This window comes from Pungitius pungitius, chromosome 7 (assembly GCF_949316345.1).
Source record: "Pungitius pungitius chromosome 7, fPunPun2.1, whole genome shotgun sequence".
NCBI classification, from domain to species: domain Eukaryota; kingdom Metazoa; phylum Chordata; class Actinopteri; order Perciformes; family Gasterosteidae; genus Pungitius; species Pungitius pungitius.
This window is the reverse complement of record NC_084906.1, coordinates 15,993,439-16,015,938: the sequence shown is the minus strand read 5'-3', so window position 1 is coordinate 16,015,938 and position 22,500 is coordinate 15,993,439. Positions and strand designations below refer to the sequence as shown.

The 22,500-nt window shown below is 45.1% G+C and overlaps 1 protein-coding gene across 1 annotated transcript in view; it reads left to right on the top strand.

The window, feature by feature from the left end:
* Window positions 1-292: 292 nt before the first annotated feature.
* The window catches only part of fbn2b (fibrillin 2b), a 48,816-nt gene continuing 26,608 nt past the window's right edge, over window positions 293-22,500 (top strand). The window contains exons 1-7 of the mRNA XM_062563469.1: window positions 293-378; window positions 3,018-3,314; window positions 9,615-9,697; window positions 9,824-9,949; window positions 14,592-14,687; window positions 15,029-15,124; window positions 22,198-22,395. Coding sequence (XP_062419453.1) covers window positions 3,151-3,314; window positions 9,615-9,697; window positions 9,824-9,949; window positions 14,592-14,687; window positions 15,029-15,124; window positions 22,198-22,395 — 763 coding nt within the window. The 5' untranslated portion in view covers window positions 293-378; window positions 3,018-3,150. The remainder of the gene's footprint in view (window positions 379-3,017; window positions 3,315-9,614; window positions 9,698-9,823; window positions 9,950-14,591; window positions 14,688-15,028; window positions 15,125-22,197; window positions 22,396-22,500) is intronic.

Here is a 22,500-nt window from a genome sequence, read left to right as displayed (position 1 = left end):
GGCGTAGCCCGAAGGAGTTGTGTGTGTGTGTGTGTGTTTTTTTTTGCATAGTGATGATAGTGAAGCCACGTTATCCCCGGTGTGAAGACGCTTTAGCTGCTTTGGCCCGTGTTCCAACAGCTCCATGAGTCTTGAGGAATGTGGGTTTGTCCTGCAGTCCCGCTGCTACCCCCCTCTCTCCCCCCTCTCTCCCTCCGTGTCTCTGCCTCACTCTTGTGTCCCCTCCCCTCTCCCAAACAGGGCATTTCCCTAACTTTTTTTTTTTTCCTCCTTTTTCTCATAAGGCTATAGTTCAATATTGCATTCTGGGGCGCACACATCCTGTCGCAAATTCCGACTGCGGGCTCCTCGACGTCAAGGCACTCCAACTGTCGCAAGGTACTGTGCGCATTAGTGATCCGTTGTCGCAGTTCAATGGAGTTATCAATGGCTTTGATTGTGACTATTGTTTAGGGAGCCTGGCAAGGGGGGGGGGGGCAACCTTCTAATGCATGTCTGTACAAAAAATAAGATGGACCTCAAGTAACACGATTTAAATGCAGGAAAAGTTAAACGTGTATTTTAAGCGGGCGAATTTGCTCTTCTGTTTTTTTTTTTTTTTACCGGTGTTTTAAGAAGCGGTGGAGGAGGGGGGCTATGCAGGGGGGGGGGGGGTCACGTTTTACCGTTTGATTTCTAGGAGGTTTCAGATAAGCTTCATTTGCAAAAAAAAAAAAAGTGGAATAAAAATATCTTTCGCTCTGGGATTCGCTTGAGTTTGAGCAAGTATGGAGCTGATGTTGCGTTGTGCCTCCATTCATGAAGCTGCGGTGCTCCGCGGAGCTCGTTCACGCGTGGACACCCTTACGCGTCTTTCTGTCATATTGCAACGGCGTCAATGGTAGTTTTATAGCTACTTAGATGAATGTGCTTCATGAAGATTGTTTTTCATACATTTCATTTCAGTAAACCCGGGCATAGTTCGCTTTTCTTTACCACTGCGTGTTTTGTGAATTTACTTTCCTGTGTGATTAAATTGAATCTGAAGTCGGTTATGAGTCCAAATGACCAGATTCCGGATGCTTTACCTGCGTTACCTTGACAGCAGCTCGGTGGGAGAAGAAGAGCTCAGCAGAGCTCCCGTACTTGCTGATGGATCGGGCATTCTTTTGTTTTCCATTGATCCAGCCTCCATTCACCTCTACTGCAGCAGCTAGCTTTCTGTTGGACTCGTTTGAGTGGAAACATCTACTGTTTTCTCATAACTCGTGTCATAAGAGGCTAATTGGCCCATCTATGGACTAAACCACAAAAAGTTGTGCCAGCATTGCAATATAAAATACTTTCATGTGAAAGAGCTTGTGAATATGTGATGATGACATGTAATTATGTTAACATTACGTCCTCATTTCTTTGTCTTCCTGTTCCAGTCTTGCCATTGTATTTCTTTTTCTGTGCATGCTTGAGTGACTTCGTTGCTAATCTATCTCTCATCTTTCTTGAAAACGAATCAGTCAGTTGGATGCAGGGCCGTATCTTTTTTCTTTTCTTTGCCCAGCTCAGATGTACTTCTAATGATGCACTCTTAGACCTGTGGTCTATAATGAGGTGGAGAAGAGAAAATAAACCTCATGGCTGTCCAGTTCAGTCCAGTTGGTGTCTGGATGGTTTTCAGTTTAATGCAGTTGGGGTTGCGCTTGCGAGACATATAAACTACGCATCGAGCTGATTTAGAAAGCCAGACTCCATTTGGTTTACTGAGTTGTTTTCTTCCATCACGGTGTGTATGATGGAGAGAGAACATTTGGAGTTGGTTGTTTATCTTTTACTCACAACTTAAATCTCTCTGGCTCCCTCTAGGCACTCGGATTCAATTTATGGCTGCAATTTCCATGCAGTCTTTTTGGCTTCTGACCCTCTAAATTGAAGCAATATCTCCAACCACGCCGTTCATGCGGTTTGCATATTTCAATGAGTGTGGCGTTGCCCTCTTTGCAACCCCTCTCAAGGATTTTTCAGAGGGCTGTAGGGGCTAATAGTTTCTTGGGTCATATCATAATTTGTATTAACATCGCTTTTAATGACAGTAAAGCCATTTGATGTTCCATCTAAGGCAGCGTCTCTCTGATCAGTTAATGACTTCTCTCTCTGTAGTTTGTAGTCACTATGTACAGTATTTGCTGTCTGTTGAGCGATGAACCACTTATGAGACTGCTTTGAAGCGCGCTATAGTGAAACCAGATTGCTGCTCAGACTTTAAGTATCTCTTTGATTTCTTTGCATGCTCTTCTTTATTCGCCACCAGCCATATGGTTTCTCTTTTCTCCAAATAACCTCCAATCATGTCACGAACAGAAACATATCAAACCGTAGATAAATGCATTACAAACGTTTCACAAGAGATTTGTATGTTGTCTTCTTCACGAATTCTAAGGAGGAAGAAATTGTATGGTAACCAGGTTTAGTGGTATCTCAAGGTTAACATTGATTTAGTCTGTTAGACCAGTGGCTGCTAATCGGGAATGAAAGAGGTGCTACTGGAGGAAGTTGGTGCAAATAGTATTACTTTGTTAAACTGTGCTGAGTCATCCTGAGTCAGTGGAAACACATTAGAAACACCTGTTGCAAATTGAGAAGGGCATGAAAACTAGTTACTGAGTAAGCTGCTAACTTGGAACAGTTAGCTAGTTATAAGTTAATAAGCTAAGAGTGATTCATCTTAAGAGTTCTTTGCTTAACTGTTCGACTAAATACAGATGAATGGTACACCAAATTGTAAACATATCCACTTGAACAAAAGTAACAGATATTGTGACGAAAGTTACTAAGTAACTAAGCAACATCCACCTCACAATTTAACCCAGTGATACATTCTTAAATTGGAAGTTGAGTGATAATCAGCTCATATTACAGGGCTGTCAGACAAAGAGGTTTGTGAACTCCTGTGTCAGATGAGTTGAACCAATTTCACCCTCAGTGGGATTTCTATAAGTCCCTTTTTGTTCCTTGACTTTCATCTTCTTCCTCCCCCTCTATAGCCCCCTACTGTGGAGTGCACACCAGGACTTTTGACCTGGATACAGGACTAGATCCCTCTGCTCAGCCTGGGTCCAATTCCGCCAGTCAGTGAGAGTGAGAGGTGACACGGCGGTACTAACTGAGGATCGTCAAATGGGATCAGGGAAGCTGGCCCGGGTGCTGCTGGGATGGGCCGCACTCCACGTGGCCTATGGTGACACTGCAAATGGACCGTACCAAGCCAGCCGCTTCACCGGCGCCGTGGACCAGAGAGAGGTGCAGCGGGTTCGACGCCGGGGCCAAGAGACATTAAGAGGGTAGGGATGACAGTCTGTGTGCGGGTTGTGTGTGTGTGTCGTGTATGTGTACGTGTTGTGTCACCAACTTTGGCAAATCCCAATTTAGCCGCTCCATTTACTTTGGTATTAATTGCAATCACATCATACTGTGGAAACATTTATATGAAGAGTGGGAAACAAAAGAGTGCATACATTTTGCATACACAAATTGTAGCATGTGGAGGATTTTTAAACCTAAATGGCTTTCCCTTCTCACTTTCCTGGCAGCTCTCTTTGAACTGCTGTGCTTTCTGGGCTCAAGCCAAGGTTGCCTTATACCAAATTACGCTGCTGAATACTACCACATTGTTTTCTCAAAAACAGCACATGTTGGACCTTAAAAGGCTGCTTTCCATAATCACCCAATGTATTTACAGCAAATTGACATTTTCATGGGAATGGGAGGAAAAAACGCTGCATTCTACACATCTCATGAGGGGATGATGAGGGAAATGCACGACCTTAAATTCCTCCGGAGTGTTTTGGTTAAGCTGGAGAGCAGTAGTTCAAGGCTGCAGCGAGTAGACGGCTGGCCCCCGGTGTTTTAGGGTGAGGCCGGGCGAGTACATGTGAACGTGCATGTGTAGGTTTTTTATTGACGCTGTTAATTTGATTGTTTGTCTATGTGGGAGGGGGGGGGGGGTATCAAATGAAATGAGTTGCAGAGATCACCTCTCACCACCGGGAATATGAGTGTGGGACGTGCGTCGGAGAGTTTTCACTGTATATTTTGCCAATTCTCGAAAAAAACAAAGGATGTTTTGTGGGGAGGGGAGGGGGGGGGGGGGGGGGGGGCGTGTCTGCATCAGTTATTCCAATCAATCTCCCATCTGTCCCAGCTTATGGTTCCCCCGGTGCCAAGCCACAGGAAATGAGGTTTTCGTATCACCCGAGGGGGGTATGAAAAGGGGGCATTTGATTCACTTCTGTAGGTGACAAAGCAACGGAGAGACTAAATGTGTGGAAGAAAGAGAGTTTGTGAGGAAATAAGGGACGAGATGAGGGAGAAATTGGCAGCAATTGTGAGAGAGATGACCAATAGTGCAGGGTAAAGCTCAAATTGAGTAGAACTCTGAAGAACTAACTTGCCCAAGGTTACATAAAGAAAAATGTCCCTATGCATTTACTTAAAAAGGAACCTTTCATACCTTTGACATTTCCAGTCCATTGTACTGCTTACAGGCACCAGTACAGAGTTATTCCGTCTGACCCAGTGTTCATTGAGCCCCAAATGAGGTCATTGGCATTGAACCCAAAACATTAAATATATGATCTGACTGAACAGTAATTCATGTTCACAGTTTGTCTTGCAGAGATTGAGCAGCCAGGGTGAGTGAGGAAACCAGAAGACCTTGCACAATAGCAAATGAGTCCCATCGCGTTGTGTGTAATTCCATGAGAACATGTAACAGAAGCCTGCAGACTTTTTCCACTACATTGTTTAGTTCTGGAAACACCGCTCTGTTAGGATGAAATACTCATGTAGTGGTAGTTTTATTTATTGAAGTAAATAGATGATGAGATTACGCAATGACTCAGACTACTATGTTAAGGCAAACAAGATCACTTTCATGCTGGGATTAGGGCCAGTTTGGGTTCACCAAATCCGTTATTTGACCAAATGCTTGACATCTTTGTGATTTTTTTGATCGTATTTTTAGGCGTCGCCTGGTAAATATCATTAGAACCATCACAGAACCTTAAAGCATCTCACCGTGATCTGCCCCAGGCCCGGCCAGTGTAAATATGTGTTGAATTTATTGCCTGTTTCTGTTTGAGTGTCGTTGGCTGAAAAAGATCTCCCTTTATTCGGAATTGGGTAAAATGAGTCATCTACACATGTGGGTGTTTTATTTAAACTCTGGACAGAAGCCACGGTGGGGGAGAAGAAAAATCCCACAATGCTTTGTGTAGTGACAAACAAACGCTCCTGCACAGGAGTTGTCGAGTTTCACTACAAACTCATCTACCCCGACGAGCCACAGCTCAGGCTTGCGTATCACTATCAACGCTTGCGTGTGAGAGCTGCAACGATCCCAGCGGCCTGTCGGTGACTCAGTTTGGTCTTTCTCAGATTCTGTGTGTGGGAGAACCAGGGAGGTTTCGGTTTAATGATGGTCATTACGCAGGGCCTCGTGCTCGGGTGTAGTGTTTATTCAGTGGCAAGAACTCCCATCTCCCCCCCCCCCGGGGTCCGCCTCTGGTGGCGCTGCATGGGTCCGATGCCGACGGACCTCTGATTTATCGGCTCCCTCTGCACACTGCGGCCGGGGCATCGGGCATCCGATCAGCGTTCCTCGATGGCTGAGTGGCCGCTTTCTGCGTTTGCTCTTGATTTCTATTTCTCGCCTTTTTAATGCCTAACCAACTTAAAGAGTTTATAGGAGGTTTTTTTTTATTTTATAGAGTTTATAGACCCATCTCATTAACCTATTCCAGTTTGGGGCAGCCTTACAAACAGCTGCCGGGGCTAACCTGGCAGACAGTCAGCCGTGGAGCCGAGAATTCCTTTGAGCCGCCGGTGTCTTTTGCAGGTCATTGTCGATAGCACCAAGATGGTCTCGAGGTGGCCCTCTGAATGCAGCCTTCCTCGGCGCATGCCTCATTTGAAAGGGGAATGGATGTAACACAAGACAATCTTTTAGTCAGACCTACAGTATCTAATTGTTTCGAGGACAGAGGAAGGAAAAAAGAGACCCACAAAAAAAAAGCTTAAGAATAATTTATGTGTGGTATGAGGGAACAATTGCTAGTTTCCCTTTCTGTTTTTATGTGCATTACGTTCTCTTTTGGGTTTTTATGTGTCTGCATTTTGTGCTTACTGTAAGTGCAGGCTGAGACTGAGCTATTAAGGAAGGATTAGCTGGGACAGCTGATTAGCATGTGGTCTGTTAACAAAGTGGTAAAGTGGACTGTATGAAAATATTCAGTCATCGGTTTACTTACCACATGTGACACACACACAATTAAATACATAAAAAATAATTGCATTTGCAGAGCTATTTGATTTACAATGATCTCTGCTAAACGGCACGTGATTACAATAAATAAATAAATGCAATACAGTACATCCTTGAAAGGTTGTGATGTTGACCACAGTTTGAGTTGTGCTGCACAAACGTCAAGAGGCATCACAACACAGATAGAGAATCCAGTGATCGTTGTAGGGCCAGGTGTTGCTAGAGGCAGCCATACGTAAGAGTCTTTCTGAAGAGGGTCAAATACCAGGCAGATGACCTTTGACCAATGACCAGTTTACTGACACACACAGACACGGACACCTGATCTGGATCCCTGGAAAGTGCTCTCGGGCCTTTATAGGAGACCGTCAGTAGTCATTTTCCTTGCCTGCCCGGTGATGCCCTTCCTTGTAGGTCAGTGCTATGAACTACTCTGACCTTTGACTCGCTGGATTCCTGCATGACAAGAGGACCCTCAGGCTACAGCTGCATGACATGACATGCAGCTGTAGCTGTTGCAGTGTCTAATTGCATGTATCTCTGAACCCTCCCCCCCCCCCCCCCCAAACAAACAATAAAAAAAGAAACGCAAAACTTTATAATGGATTAATTCATCTGCAATTCTTTTTTAATTTGGTAAGTCAATTATTTTTCTATCAAATGAAAAAACATTATTAGATTGTCCCAGAGGCCTACATGACTTACTCATTTTTGCTTGTTTTATCGCTCTAATACCAAAACCAAACCCAAATATATTAACTTTACTATTATGTTTATGACAAAGAAAAGCAGAAAAGTCTGGCATTTTAAAGGCTTAACAATGACATTAATTGCCGTAATTATTTAAAATATGGGACTGAAACTATTAATCATCACAATTGTTTTTTTTAGATGAACTATCTACAGATGGATTAATCGGTTCAACGTTCAACTCTGAAAACAAGTCTTATCTCTAATTTTTTTTTAAGTTAGAATAAACGGTGACAAACTGGGATTTTGTCGACCAAGTCTGGCTACGTTTCACTTTTCAATTTTCCCCTTGAATGAGGTGGCAGCCTTTTTCCTTTTATTACTATTAATGGCACTTAATGAGCGATTCACGGGCCAGGAGGCAACTTCAAAGGCAGCGACATGGCCACAGAAGAGTTAATCTCCTTTAGATTGAGCCCTCAGAACAGCAGGACATTTCAATATTGAGGAAAACCCCCGGGGATTAAACTCCCTTTTTACGGTCTTTCATTCTGTTTTACTTCAGTTCATCCTCTAAAAGCCTCCTCTCTGTGATAGGAGGCCGGGCATTGACCTGGAGGAAAGAGAGAGAGAGAGAGAGAGAGAGAGCGAGAGAGGAAGAATAACAAACTAGAGCACCTCAGGGTCAAACCTCTATAATCCTCCACATATTGACGTCCCGTCATCTGTAACGGTGGAAAATCTCCAGTGCTTTGTGGAGAAATAGATCAGGGAAGACTGACGGCTTTTCTCCTCATTAACTGTTGGAATGCCGATGTCTCGCTCCGTGCGTTTCTCTTTCCGGAGCTCAGTTTGGTTGGTGTGTGTTTCCCCCAGAAATTCAACCCCCGCCGAGGGTCTGGCCTCTTCTTGCTTATGCTGCTCTCTCGCCTTCGTTGCCATATCTCTGCTTTCCGCTCCCCACTCCTCCTCCTGCTTCCTCTTCTTCTCAACATGAGCTTGTTTTGGCTTTCCCTCCCACTGATCCCGGTCCTTTCCCACCGTCCTGGGCCTCCTCCACCATAACCGAACCCGCCTCACGGCTTCTTCCTACATGAACATCTTCCGTCTACTGGCCCACCTGTGTGTCTGTACCCTCTGCCCCCCCCCCCCCGTGCCATCTGGTGATGTGGTTGGAGTTGTTCTCTGCTCTCTCCATCCATCAGCGATTCAAGCCCCAGCTGTCATCTCCCTGGTGACAGCACCCGGGGTTACCACGGATACTGTCTGGTGAGGAGGTGAGGAAGGTCACCTGTCCCACGCAGGAGAAACTTGAGAAGTCCATAAGAGCTAACGCTTTAGCTCCAGACCTCTAAGCTACTGGTTTGGTCTGAATAACCACAAGAAAGCTGCATATTTCTTGCAATGTTGCAAATATTTTATGCATGGAGTTCAGTAATGATGAAGCGTATCATGTGTGGAAACAAATCAACTAACTATGTCTTCAAGGTTATCTTGAGTGACAGAGTGCTATATGGGGACATGCCACTTGAAATATGAGGACATTTAACATGTCTAATGATAGAGTTAAAATGACCTCACTAATCATATGTCGTCTTAAAAACAAAATGTGTAGCCTACTTTAAACAGTCACAATCCCCGAGGCAAATGAGGCCAATGACTTTACCATGCGCCTCTGGGTCGGCCTTTATCTCAATATTACCAAGCTGTGGTCCCTCAATTCTCGGTCATGCCATTGGCAACTGCAAACAACCAACCACCAACACAGATGGCCGCGGATATACCCGTCATTACACGCTTCGAGAGGTCACTAAGGATGTCATTAGTACCACCGCATACTTGGAATCCCTTCAGCTTGTTAAAGGGCTTTACGCGGCGTCTCTGGGTATTTCCCCTGGGTGCACACACACTGACTCACACGCACTTTCTCAAAGGATTCCGGTTTTAGGGATTGATGCATGTTTTACTCCCGTTCTAAATAAACTGAGTTAAAAGTAGGTGTGTAATTATTCGTGGGAGATTTTAAAAAAACAAAAAAAACGGTGTTGCATTAGTGTGTGAGGCGGATGGCAGACCTCCGTCCGGCTGCATGTTTATCTGTGTTCGGCGCTCCAGTGAGCAGAGTCATATCTAGATGTGGTTTAGCCACTTCCTCAAAGTAAATCTTTGCGGCTAACCCGTCAGGCCGATGAAGTGGTCCGTAAGCTGTGGTGAGTCTTGCGTCTGTCGGACAGGGTCAAAGTTCAACGCAGCCTCTCCACCAGTAAAGAGTCTGAGGGATGGGGTGGAGATGCACTGGAGAATGGAACAGCCAGGCATGGAAATTGGGGGAAAAGGAAGAGTTTTATACATCCTGTCCTCTGAAGTATAAATTCAGCCTTGAATGAAAACAAAATGTTGCCCCTCATGTTTTAGGCCCCTTACATTTCCTTCACCTCCTGCCCTCCCTGAAAATACCCTCATGCATCACTCGAGGAGGAAGTTTGTTTTGTTTACTCTAAAAGCCTCGTCTTGGGCAGCTCAGAAAACAATCCATATTTGTATATATTGAGGAGTTCTACTAATGATTTGGGAGTTCTGTCTGAGTACTGAGTGGTTTTTTTTCTTTTTCTTTTTCTGTCTCCGTCAGGCCCAATGTGTGTGGCTCTCGCTACCATTCTTACTGCTGCCCGGGCTGGAAGACTCTGCCAGGAGGGAACCAGTGTATTGTTCGTAAGTTCCTCCATCCTTAAACCGTCTCAGTGGAGAAGGTGACAGATACGTTGGCCGTTACGTTACATATTAATCAAATCCTCTCTCCTCTCCGGTTCCTCTCCTCTTCACCCTTCCTCTCTGTAGCAATCTGCAGGAATTCGTGTGGCGATGGCTTCTGTTCAAGACCCAACATGTGCACCTGTTCCAGTGGCCAGCTCTCACCCAGCTGTGGCGCAGGAGGAGGAGGAGGAGGAGGAGGAGGAGGAGGAGGTTAGTGACGGAGCCAATTAAACATTGACTGAAACTTTATTGACCAAACATTGGGACAGATGTCACATTAAAATCCCCTCACATATTCATCAGATACAATTTGGTAGTTTGAGGATATTTCGATTCGCCGACTCTCGAAAAGCTAAGTCAATTAGTCGATACAATTAGCTATTCTTTATATAGCGTCTTGAAGCAAACAGGGCTGCTTTTCAACGTTTTTTTCAATGTTTTGGAGAGTTGGACAGAACCAGACACTTTGATGATATTGAGGAAGCTTGTGAAATACACTTATTGACTTTCTGGGGGAGCATAAGCACGACATTAGAAGATCAATACCACTAACTACCCGGCCTGTTCAATGTGAAAAAGTATCCAGAAAGGGTTGTAAAGGATGTCATAGCAACCATGGTTACAACCATGTGTGTGGACAAAACACAAATGGTTGTAGCAGAATTCCTCTTCAACAGGTCGCTTTTTCTGATTACTTACCATACTCAAGGATTATTGGAAATTTGCTTTAATGGAGTGTAAATAAATCCTATCTTCTTATTCCTCTAGATTTTACTTTACTGTGTGATCCTGCTAAGTGGCCCAATCTACTAATGAAAGGATATTAGATGTTGACACTGAGCAGTCTCAGTTCCTACCCATCCAATTGCTCAGCTTTTCCAAAAGCTGAGCTTCCAACCTTCTCTCACAGGGGCCGGGGTAGCAGTGTGGCCCTGGTAATATTAGTCCAGGCCTGCTCCACAGCCTGCGGGTCACAGGGTTTGTCAGGATTAAAGTCGAGGATCTGGCTGCCCAGCTCGGTCTGCTGGGCTTAGTTACAGACCACTAAGGATGTGTGTGTGTGTGTGTTTCCAGGAAAGCGAGGTGTTTCTCTGTACATGCAGACTGTGTAAAATCTGGTTTGTCTTCGAGAGATTGAGCTATGAATTAAATATGTGCCGAAATCGCTGTCGCTAAGCGCCACTTTGGGAGTACGCAAAGTACGGGGTCGATGTGTTCGGCTTCGCTGCTTCAGTCGGCTCGTCAGTCACGCCTGGCCCCGGTCAGGCCCTCTTACACATGCTCACATTCCACGAGGGCCGCCAACGCGCATTTCGACTCGCGCAGCTGCACACACGGACAGATACCCAGACACTCGTACTCTTATACTAATGGGACGGACGGGAAAAAAACAAAAACAAAAACTGTATCACACATTGGCTGTGACCCAGATGTGTAAAGTAGGATCTGGTCCAGCCATAAGTAGGGGCGACCCTTTACAGGAAGAGCATTGAGGGGTGGAGGAGAAAATCGGCCTCTGACTTGAATTGCAGGATCCGCACACATATATCCTGCAGAGTCAGGGCTTTGGCAAGAGTTATGAAGTCATGTTCCTCAGGGGCAGGAATGAGGCTAGAAAGTGAAGTGATACATTAGAGTGAAAGCTTAGCAGAGCTGTACCGAGCTGGTCGTCACACGCTGTGCTTCTCAGCTTTCCCCAACGGGGATTTATTGGGGGGGGGGGGGCTTTGCAACAGGTTTACAAGCAGTGCAGAGGGAGAGAATGAAGTGTTTGGTTATTATGTATGATAATATTCAGAGACAGCTACATTGTTAAACGACTAGTATATGGGAAATGTGCGCTGTAAGGAGTTTATCACTGCAAAAAACCCTGGTTTGCCCTCTCTGGCTGCTTTCATTGAGGTCAGAGGTCAACGAGCTTTACGGAATGAGATAAATATACAACTGTCAGTGAACACGACAAATTAATAAGTAAATAAATGTTTTTTACAACTGTCTGTGTCGGAGACTTCTGGCCAGGAGAAGACACTCCTGCACTGACAACTTGGAGTTACGTGTTAATCCCCAGACAAGGGAGATTGATGCTACAAGTCACCCTTGTAATATACACACTGTTTAGGGCTGGAAGTCGCACAGGGCCGTCTTTATAACCTCGTCCTCCCTTAACCACGATTACAAAATCATTACCAGGGACGTTCTTGCCCTAATGCTGAGAACCAGCTGTCTCTCGACTGACAGGCTTCCATTGAATATTGACTAGGAGCTCAGTGAGTCCTGGGAATGCAGAAGGAGGCCTTTTTAATTAGATTTTGAATGCTGTGACGTTTCATATGATGGAAATAGATCTTCTAACCTGCTTTGACAGCATCTCATGCAGCTCCCTGTTTCACTTCTTTGCCCATCCATGTCCTAACTGAGGCTGACTTGCCACTGATCCTTGATGGGGGGGGTCTGCCAACCAGGACAAAACACAGCCATAAAGCTCTTAAGTTTTCCATCAGACACACACACACACGCTCAACACACGCGCTGGGACTTCCTGTGTTTCGCTGCCTCTCGTAAAAAACACCCAGATGTGAGCAGCTCACCGGCAACACTACCAGAGTACAGAAGTGCATTGTTGGTGCCGCAAAGCAGCACCCGACTCCTTTTGCTGAATGTCTGGAAGAAACACACACAGACACACACACACACACACACATACACACACACAGATGCACTTCCCCCTATTGCTTATGTGCAGCTTTCCAGGCACGGGACACTGGAACATACCATCTCCCTCCACCTGTGGGGGATGAAGTGCAATGAGGAGGGGGAGCGAGAGGCGAGGTTTACCAGTGAGATCACCTCCTTCTGTCTCCAAATGTGCTTGTTTGTGTCTCCCCCCCCCTCTTCCTCTTCCTTTTCCCGTGTAGTTCCAGTTGCAGAAAGAAAAACATGGCACCCGATGCACATGCCTTTCCAGCACCTGTCCCATTAGCCTCGTTTTTTTTTTCTGAGGGCAGAGAGTTCATCTTCTTGATCAATATCTGTGGTGAGGGACAGGATTAGAAAAAAATGCAAGACTTTATCCAAGTCGTCTTTAGCTCTCGAGGTTTTCTCCACAGTTTGTTCCAAAGAAAGCTGAAATCACTGAAAGCAATACTCAGGTTTCACATAACTACTTCTGTTCTTGGCCTCAAATTAAGAAAAAGTCCTAAGAGTACTGTGTCGGTCTCAGAAGGAACATCATGCACATCTCCTGTGAGAGTGACTGAGAAGAAGGGAGAGAACGAGAGAGAGAGACAGCACATCAGTACACTGACAGATAAACCCAGCCTGCCCCAGAGTCCCAAAAGAATTGGCTTGGATTCATCACCACATGTTGCCATCAGTCCCAATCCAGACAAAAAGTTGTGTCTGCCAAATCTGCACGTAAAGTCTGCCAAGTGTTGCACATGAGAAAGTTTACTGGAATTCCTTCCAGTCTTGGGATGCATTTCGGTGAATTACACCTCGGCTTCACACGCTCCGCGTCCAAGAATCGGTCTTTGACTTTTGCAACTGAGGTCTGAAATGTGTAATCTGCCGGTAAGGCAGCCATGAATGATCACAAGGAAAAGCCACCAAAGAGTACATGCACTCACTGACTCACACAGGTCATATTTAGTGTGTTTGGGTACAGTCAGAATGAGGTGGGTGGATTATAACGACTCAAGTACCTGAAGTTTGGCAAGAGTGCAAACTCTGAAAGTCTCATTAGACGACCTCAGCTATCGGGAAGCTCAGTCATTTCCCTTCTGCTGCACAGCACTGCATGCCAGACATTTTAAAGAGCGAAGGATACATAAACAGACAGATGGAGATAGGAGAGAAGGAGAGGAAATTAACGTTGAACTTGAGATGAAGATATAGACAGAAGAGCATGAAAGGTGCTGTGGAAACAGTGGGAGGAAGAAAGAAGAAGGAGAAAGGACGGGACAAGGAGACTTAAATGCAATAAATGATCCTCTTGAGTCAGGATGAAAGAAATAAGGATGCGTGGGTACATGAAGGGAATACATTTTTTAGCATCTACAACTGTAGATGTCTGCACTAAAAGGCTCTCTGCCAGAACAGTTTCCCTCATAAAGTGTCTAAAGAGTCAAATCGGCCCCATCACAGACCCTTACTTGACATCACAATACCTGTACCACCTGGACACAGCACTGCTGCTTTGTTTACACACTGAAGTCACTCCCATTCTTCCTCTTAAATCTCCCACCCTGTGCATCGTGCTTTGTAGCACTTCTTCACCCCTTCAGCCAGTTTCCATCTCCTCTCAGCGAATTCCTGACTGACTGACTAGTAGCATACAGCTGGCTCGACTTATTGCCTACCCCCAAAAGTCTGCTTGATTAAATTGAGTTTTGTGGCCTGGGGAGGGGGGAGCCTTGAGCCTTGAGCCTTGTCTGCTCATCTAAAGCTGCCAAAGAAACGCCGGCGTTGTGCAAACCCAACTAAAGCGGCGAAAAGCCTCTGAGTGTGTTAACGTGCGTATAGTCGCTCCACTCTCCGGAGGAACAACTCAAACAATGCGTGCTTTAACGGGGTAATAATATAATGAAGTATGTGATGACTTAATCCATTCATTCCTAACCTTTCATTTCCTAAAAGATCAGCTTTGGTCTAAGATTTTGAATAAAACCTCCAATAAACAACAATTTGCTGTACTATTATGTGATAAAATTGCGTCCTGTGCCTTATGTTTACACTTTTTTTTTCTTTGTGCCCTTTCCCATTCCTAATTCCTACCCATAACCCCCGACTATCTCCCTCTCTGTCCCCTCTGTCCCCTCTGTCCCCTCTGTCCTCTCTGTCCTCTCTCCCACAGTTCCATCCTGTAATGTCCGGTGCATGAATGGAGGCAGCTGTGCAGAGGACTCGTGCTCCTGCACAAAGGGCTTCACGGGCAACCACTGTGGACAGCGTGAGTGTAACCTTATGCACGTGTGTGTGTGTGTGTGTGTATGTGTGTATGTGCGTCACCTGCAATATGTCACCTGTTAGTAGCTATAAGGACCAAAATGTCTGAAAGATGAAAATATTGTAAAAAGATGAAAAGAGCCGCTGTCATTGACTTAAGAGACGACGTCATCTACTTCAAGAACACAAAAACCTGCATGTGTTGATACGTTGGTGATGCAAGTGATTAAAAAGGTGAAGTCATTTGGAGCCGAAAGGAAATCAAAGAGATGTGTTAGCATGTCTGCGAGAGCGTGCGTGAATTCTTTGTGAGTCCCTCTTGTTCTCCCCCTCGGCCTCCTGTAGCCGTGTGTGAGAGCGGCTGCCAGAATGGAGGTCGCTGCATCGGGCCCAACAGATGCGCCTGTGTCTACGGTTTCACTGGCCCGCAGTGCGAGAGAGGTAAGAGCCTGACCTGGTCATGATTCTTTTTACCTTCCGCTCAGTTTGTATGGACGACACAGGCCTGAGGATAATAGACATTGTCTGGTGTTTGAGTGTAGAAATCCAAAGGGTGATGAAGCAATGTACAGGAGATTTTAGAAAATATTTCACAACCTGCTCTTTTCTGGGGTAGTTTTTGTATTAATACCTCATATAACAATATTGTACTTACCCACTTCATGGCTCAGATAAGAGAATGTCGACATCTCAACAGGAATGAGCCAATGTGTTATTTAGATAAAAACATGAAATGTTATTACAATATAAACGTCCATTGATTTGATTTTGCAGACCAATTAACTGTTAAATTTGATCCAATACTCCTAACATGGATCGGTTTTAACCTCTAAATATTTAACATTGTCAGCAATTCATTCGGTGTGTCAAACATTGTCATAACTTATAATTATACTGCAAGATAAAAGGAAAAAATATGAACCCCATCGTGCACATTGACTAAAATGGCCTTTATCAAGGTTGGGAGACAAGAACTCTTTATACTTTTATCAGTACTCCCCACACAAACACACACACACACACTGTAGTTTTAGGGAAGATATGGAAGCAGGAAGGCTTTGATGTGGTCTTGCAGTTGTGGGTGTTGCTGCTATCAGCACAGACGTACCCTGGTAGTTCATCACTTCAGTGCTTGGAGGATGACTTCATGCAGTCAGCTCAGACAGACAGTGGGCGTTGGTCTCCTGAGCTCTGAACACAGCGCTGAGGTATGTGTCTGGTGGGAAGCGATGGCGGGTAGTAAGGTGACACAGTCCCGTGATTGCGGACGGTAAAGAGAGACCTGGGTTTCGACGGCTGGCTTTCATCCTTAGTTCACCTTTTTTTTTCATATAACGAATGAGCTTTTTACACCTTCAGATATTCTCCACCACTAAATTCACCTTTCTCTGAACCTCAGTTTCCACTTTTATCTTCTTGTCCTGCTGTAAATGAACACTCAGGTTGAAGTCCTGTAATTTCCCTCCCTTCTCGCCTTTGAACTGTTCTTCTTCATTCCTCTTCCTAGTGATACACCGTAGTTGAACTGTATTTACAGCACCGAGGTGTGTGTTTAAAAAAACAACATCTGTTTTCTTCAAATAGTATCCTCCTCACTCAGCCTTTCTCCAACCTTCTTTTTGTGCTCTTGTCTTGTTTCCTCCCTTTTTGAACTGAGGCTACCGCATTAACTTATATAACTTATATAGCAGCCTTCATCTTACTCCCCATCCCTCAAATTATTTCTCCATCGAACTCTTGGCTTTTTCTCTGGGAAAATACAACTTTTTGGGGGTTGAGTTTGTCAGACGGAGCCTGACAGACATCTGGCAATAAATACATCCCCCCCCCCACCTCCCCCACCCCCCCAACCCTCCCCCCACCCAACATCCCCACAGGACCGACGGAATAGACCTTCTTTGTAGAGTGATCGCGGACATTTCACCGATGAGGAGCGGAGCAAGGTACGAGGGAATCCAACGTGCAGACAGAGAGAGGGAATGAGGGGAGGAAGAGGGGAGGGAAAAAGGGTGAAAATGAAAATGGACTCCCCAGCTGTGTACACACAGCCCGGTGGGAGGGAGTCTAAACACTGTCCGTGTCAGGGAAAGGGGTGACTGGGCCTTCAGGTAGAGTCACAGGGGAGCACTTGTATGTGTTCAGTGTGCGAGGAGTGGGGCTGAATTTGTCAAATCGACGGCGTAATTGAGCCCAGTGACTGTGTGTGGGATGTGGAGATTGATTTAGAGAATTGAATCATTTTGATAAATGACCAGTAGATGTTTTTATTATTGGGTTCGGCCTGAAATGGATGCCGTGTCTCTCTGGTCTTTGTGTTCTTACAGCTCTGTTGTGCGTTGTGGTTTGAAGGTCTGTGTAATTGACTACGTGAGTCAGTCGATTTAGTGTGTGATTCAGTGAGAATACACCCGATGAACTGTGATGTTTTAGGGCAGTGAAAGTCAACAACTATGGTGGGAAACATGTTTGTGGTGTGTGTACACGTGCAGCCGTGTGTGTGTGTGTGTGTGTGTGGGCATTTGAGTCTTATTGACTTTGCTTAACAAGAGACAGAGTTAGAGTTAGTTAAAAGAATTCCCACCATCGGCCCTCTGTCATTAATAGGTTTTCATTTTGGCTGGCGAGGGACGTCGGGGGGGTATCTCGAGGTGCTGAAAGTAGTAGGAAGCTGTGCTATTTCGGTGGAGGGAGGCTGGCCGGACAGGACGGCTGAGTCCTGGAATGCTGGGACTCGGGGGGGGGGGGGGGGCAGGCGCAGGTCAATCTTGCTCCAGGCAGCCAGTTCGGAGCCGCGCTAGATTTGATTTACAGCAAGTCTATAAAATGCGCTGTAACGCGGCGTGGCATTACCTCTCAATCCAGACCCCATGTGTCGTGCGTTTTGCACATCCGCAGGATCTCTGCTGCAGGACACAACGTATAGGAGCAAATTCCTAATTCATAAACGGGCTGAGAGTGTTAAAACTTACATTATGACTAAATCCATGTCTGGAAATGTGAAGTCATCACGTTATGCATTGAGCGTGATCGGGAACGTCATATTTAAAGAGACGTTTTCTAGCTTGTGCTTTTTCACGAGGGCACTACATTTTGATGAACCATGTCATAAGGAAATGATTCACCGGTGCCCCAGGCTCAAATTTAGAGGCTCGGGGGTTTGTTCCAATCAATACTTGAGTGGCCTCACGGGATGACGATGGAGACTCTCGTTGATCTGGCCGGGGTAAAGAGGGCGGGCTGATTTACTCCGTCCGAATAAGTAACCGGTGTCCCGTGAGCGGTGGTTGTTGATGGAGCCCACTTGCTCGACGATGTTACTTTTTTTCCACGGACCGTCTGCTTTCAATAGAGTCTCAAGTAGTGGTTGCGCCGCTCAACGCTATTGTGATGGGAAGTTACCCAAAACACACCAAACGAGCTGTGGGAGTTACGTTAGATTTACAGCAGGGATATAAGCAAAACAAGGCCCCCCCAACATAAAAAGTCACACAATTACTATTTCTTTATTCACGTTTCACAATGAATGACACAAATTCCTAGTATTTTACAACCTGTCGGAAGCCGTTTCACACAAAGCAGTTGGCTACAAGCTTCCAGATCGCTGAAGATTGCTGAGTGCTTATCTCTCCCATTTCTATTTTCCCACAGTTGTTCTACACTGTGTGTGTGTGTGTGTGTGTGCAAAAACATTTTGTCACGTTTGAGCAACTGGTGTAGACGAAATGAAGGCAGCAGACTTTCTCCTGGAGTAATGAGAAGGGGTAAAAGAAAATAATGATTTTAAGCTTGTTGATAATGGCACTGTTTAGACTCCCAGAGACGGTTCTGGTTGGCTACGATGAGGATAAACCTCCCAAAAACACACACACACACACACATACAGATGCATGCATGCACGCACACACACAGACACACACATGCAATCAAAAACAAATCAAAACATTTGAATCATTTATTTAGGTCAGTAACTGTACTAATCAGATATTCCGCAAGACCTGCCAGAATGCGTCTCAACACACCAACCAGACATGAACACACACACGCGCGCACACATCCACAGAGGAAAGTTAAAAAATGTATTTGAATGTAACAGGTTAGTGGCATTTAGGTAATTCTTCCAGCTGTATAAAGTGTAGCGGCCATCGAGGGTTACACACACACACACACATAGGTGTCTATATGTATATACATATTTCTTCTCTTGACTCATTTGATCTGTTGACCTCTTGTCAAAGGGAATTATGTATGATTTATATTGGCTAGATTTTTATGTGATAAACTCATATTTCAAACGTCTTATCGTACCAGACCTCTTCCACTGGGAGTTTTATGAATACTTTGGCTGTTATTAATGAACAAGTGGTATTTTCCCTCTTCTCTTTGGCCATAGCTATTCATCTCTCCTTCCCTTCTAGTGCACAAGTTAATGCCTCCGTCCCCTCTCCCTGATCCCACAGCTGTTGATGGGAAAATGTTTTCCTGAAGGTTTTGCTTTCCAGAGAGGATTGAATACTTTCTCACCTCCGCCTTTAAAGTATTTCATCTTCCTTTCATCCAACTTTTATTAGTGGGCTGTGATGTCTCATAAATATCTTTTTACAATATCAGAACATCATGTGTTTGGCTTCGACACGAGGACATCATCATTTGTGAAGGGTCAGAGCCCGTTAACGTCCTCTGATGTGAATTACGAATAAGTGGAAGGTTGCAAATGCTTTAAACAAACTCAGGGCTGAGTTACAGCATTTCCTTGAGAGTGCTGATACGTATGAACTTTTAAAATGAAACTCCAGTCAGTCTATAGCACAAAAATGCTAAATACGGATATTGACTGGAGACATCTGGATGAGAGACAGAGATTTGAACGATTGAAGAGTGGTCAGCGGATAAAAGAGAGAATCTGCCAAATGTTTTTCATCTGTAGAGCAATTTGAACACTAATACGTCCAAATGACTTCAGAATGTTGTCAGCGAGCCTGAGTCAGGATGTCTGGATTCCTCGCTTGTCCGAAACCTGCTCCAGCCAATGCGTGCACGTGTCCACTGACGTTACACGCACAACCCACGGAACGTGTGTATACCAACACAACACACACATGCTGATTGGGACTCTGTGGGGTCACTATTTCCCTGTTTGCTATTTTAGGCTTTTAAAGAAAGCTGTGGTGCAGCTCCACGGCGCTGCTTGGAGAGATTCTGTTTCCCTTCAGGTGTAGAAGAGAGAGGAGAGTGGTGGGGGAAGTGCATACATCGTTAATTCAGCACACATGAACAGTCTGCTAAACTTGGCTGTGCTGCCGTCTACCTCTGCTGAAAGATCAGAGTGTGGGCTTCTCTTCTGAGGAAGGGAACAGTTCTGTCTTTTCTTAAATCAAAGGCTGAAAGTTTGGAAGCAGCATATTTTTCCTCCTCCGCTTTTCTTATTTATTAATCTTCCGTTCTTTCTCCGTTAATGTCCATTCAATCTGTTTTCAGTTGCGCAACAAGACAGCCAATTGTTTCATTGCAGCTGTGTACAAAGAAGCAACAATGGCTGCTGTCGGAGGGGTTAAGGCAAGCAATAGATACTGTATATTGGATCTGTCAACAAATGCAAAGAAAATATGAAAATCTAAATTGAACAGATCAACAGCGTGCAACTAAAGCTGTATGTAGCCTGTTTCCATCAATTGCACATTGGGCTTCTGTGACTGCATAATAGAGAAGGTTGTCCTTCAATCCCCAGCTCAGCTGGTCCATGTCCATGTGTCCCTAAGCCCAAATTGCTCCTATAGGTGCATGAATTGGTTTTAACGATGGAATGGTACAGGTATCAGTGTATGGATGGGTGGGAATGGGTTAATGACCAAAGCATATGGACTGGTTGAAATGGTCCAAGGAGTAAAGAGCACAGACTTTATTAAAGACACAAGTGAAGGAGGCTGATAACGAGGGACAGGAAGACAGGAAGGGAAGACCCAGTGGTTCTAGGACAAAAGACTATTCTAAAAGTTCTAGTTTTCTATCTTCAGTAGGAACATGAAGAGCTTGGTGCGCGTGACGGACAGTGTAGTGAAGGTACATGGAGATGTTGACGGAAGATCAAAAGGCACATCGACAAGGAGAGCGAGCGAGTGTAGAAGGCAGACAGACCGAAAGACCTAAAGCAGGCGAGGAGATGAGGGAGAACTAGCCTGAACCCCAACCTGCACTCCGCATGCTCAGGTTCACCTGCTTGACTGTCCTCGATCTTTTTTTCTTCTTTTCGTTTTCTTTCCGCGTGTCCCCTGGCATTCTCTGTGATCCCCTTTTCGTGTAGCACAAGGAACCAGTAAGTCTGGAGAAGGACTCCCACCACACATCCCCACTGATTCCTATGTTCCGACGTCATTCTGTTCTGCCATCTAAACAAGAAGATATTCTGGTCCGGTGCCACAGCAGAGGGTTTCTGGCACAGAGGAAGCCATCATTCGGCTAAATGGGATTGTAAAAAAGTAACATCTTATCATTGTTAAAGGATCTTTTGTTGAGTGTATTTACCAAGGTTAGGCCATAATTTACTCGCAAAAGGGCAATGCAGCAAGAATGTGAGATGATCACTGAAGAAGGAGAGCGTCTTTTCCACAATGCGTTTACTTGCAACATCTGTTTGCTGCGTGCATTTACTTATCTTCCCTGTCGTAACGGTCCTTTTCCAAAAAAAGGATAGAAACAGCCATTTCAACACATCTGTCTTGGCTTCCATGAGACATTTGTGTTGCTTTTGTGTTATTGGCAACACATGTTGTGTGACGTCTTATGGGTTTCTGGACACAAAAATGTGCATTGTCTTGAAAATAACACCCAGATGTTTGGTTTTTCGTGGGGGAATGATTGTCATGGGGCGACGGTCATAGACGAGCACGCTGCCATTGGCCCTCTTGCACTGTCACATAGATGGAAACAGAAGCCGTCACTGTTTCAGTCCACCACCGACTCGTAGTTAGAGCTCGGGAATGTGATTCAGTCAGTCCAACGGGTTAACACAGAATAAATGCATACCAGTCATTCAAATCCTATTTCAAAATTCCTGGGGAAAAGAAACAATCTGGATGTGTTTGGCAGTTTATTCTGAGCAGGTTTAACAGGAAAATACTTGAACTCACGTGCTGTGACGTGAGGCTGCTGACAACTATCATATTGTTCTTCTTAAGTTCTGCTAAAACCTGCTGCTGCTGGACCTTACAAGCCAATTGTTGATTCAAAGACGGAACACTTGGATCAATTAAACGTGTTTAAAGGTCAAATCCTTGTCTAATGCTGTGCCAGTTTCTTTTTTTCCAACATCCATTCCTCCATTTGGTTTTTAGTCCAAATTAACAAGAAAAAATGACAATGAAGATATCAAAGAAGGTATGCATTACCGAGAAAGAGAAAATCTCCACTATGTACTTCATCTGACCTAGATGTATTCGATGAACAGAAGCGACGATTCGTTAAATATATTTTACCCATCAAAAGTCAAACAAAGGCCTTTTATCTCCTCCCCTCCGCAGACTACAGGACTGGGCCATGTTTCACCCAGGTGAACAACCAGATGTGCCAGGGTCAGCTCAGTGGGATCGTCTGCACCAAGACCCTCTGCTGCGCTACCATTGGTCGAGCGTGGGGCCACCCGTGTGAGCAGTGCCCCGCCCAGCCACACCCCTGCAGGCGGGGCTTCATCCCCAACATCCGCACCGGAGCCTGCCAAGGTCAGACTGCAGCATGTACAACCCCATACGCCTCTCTCTCTCTCTCTCTCTCTCTCTCTCTCTCTCTCTCTCTCTCTCTCTCTCTCTCTCTCTCTCTCTCTCTCT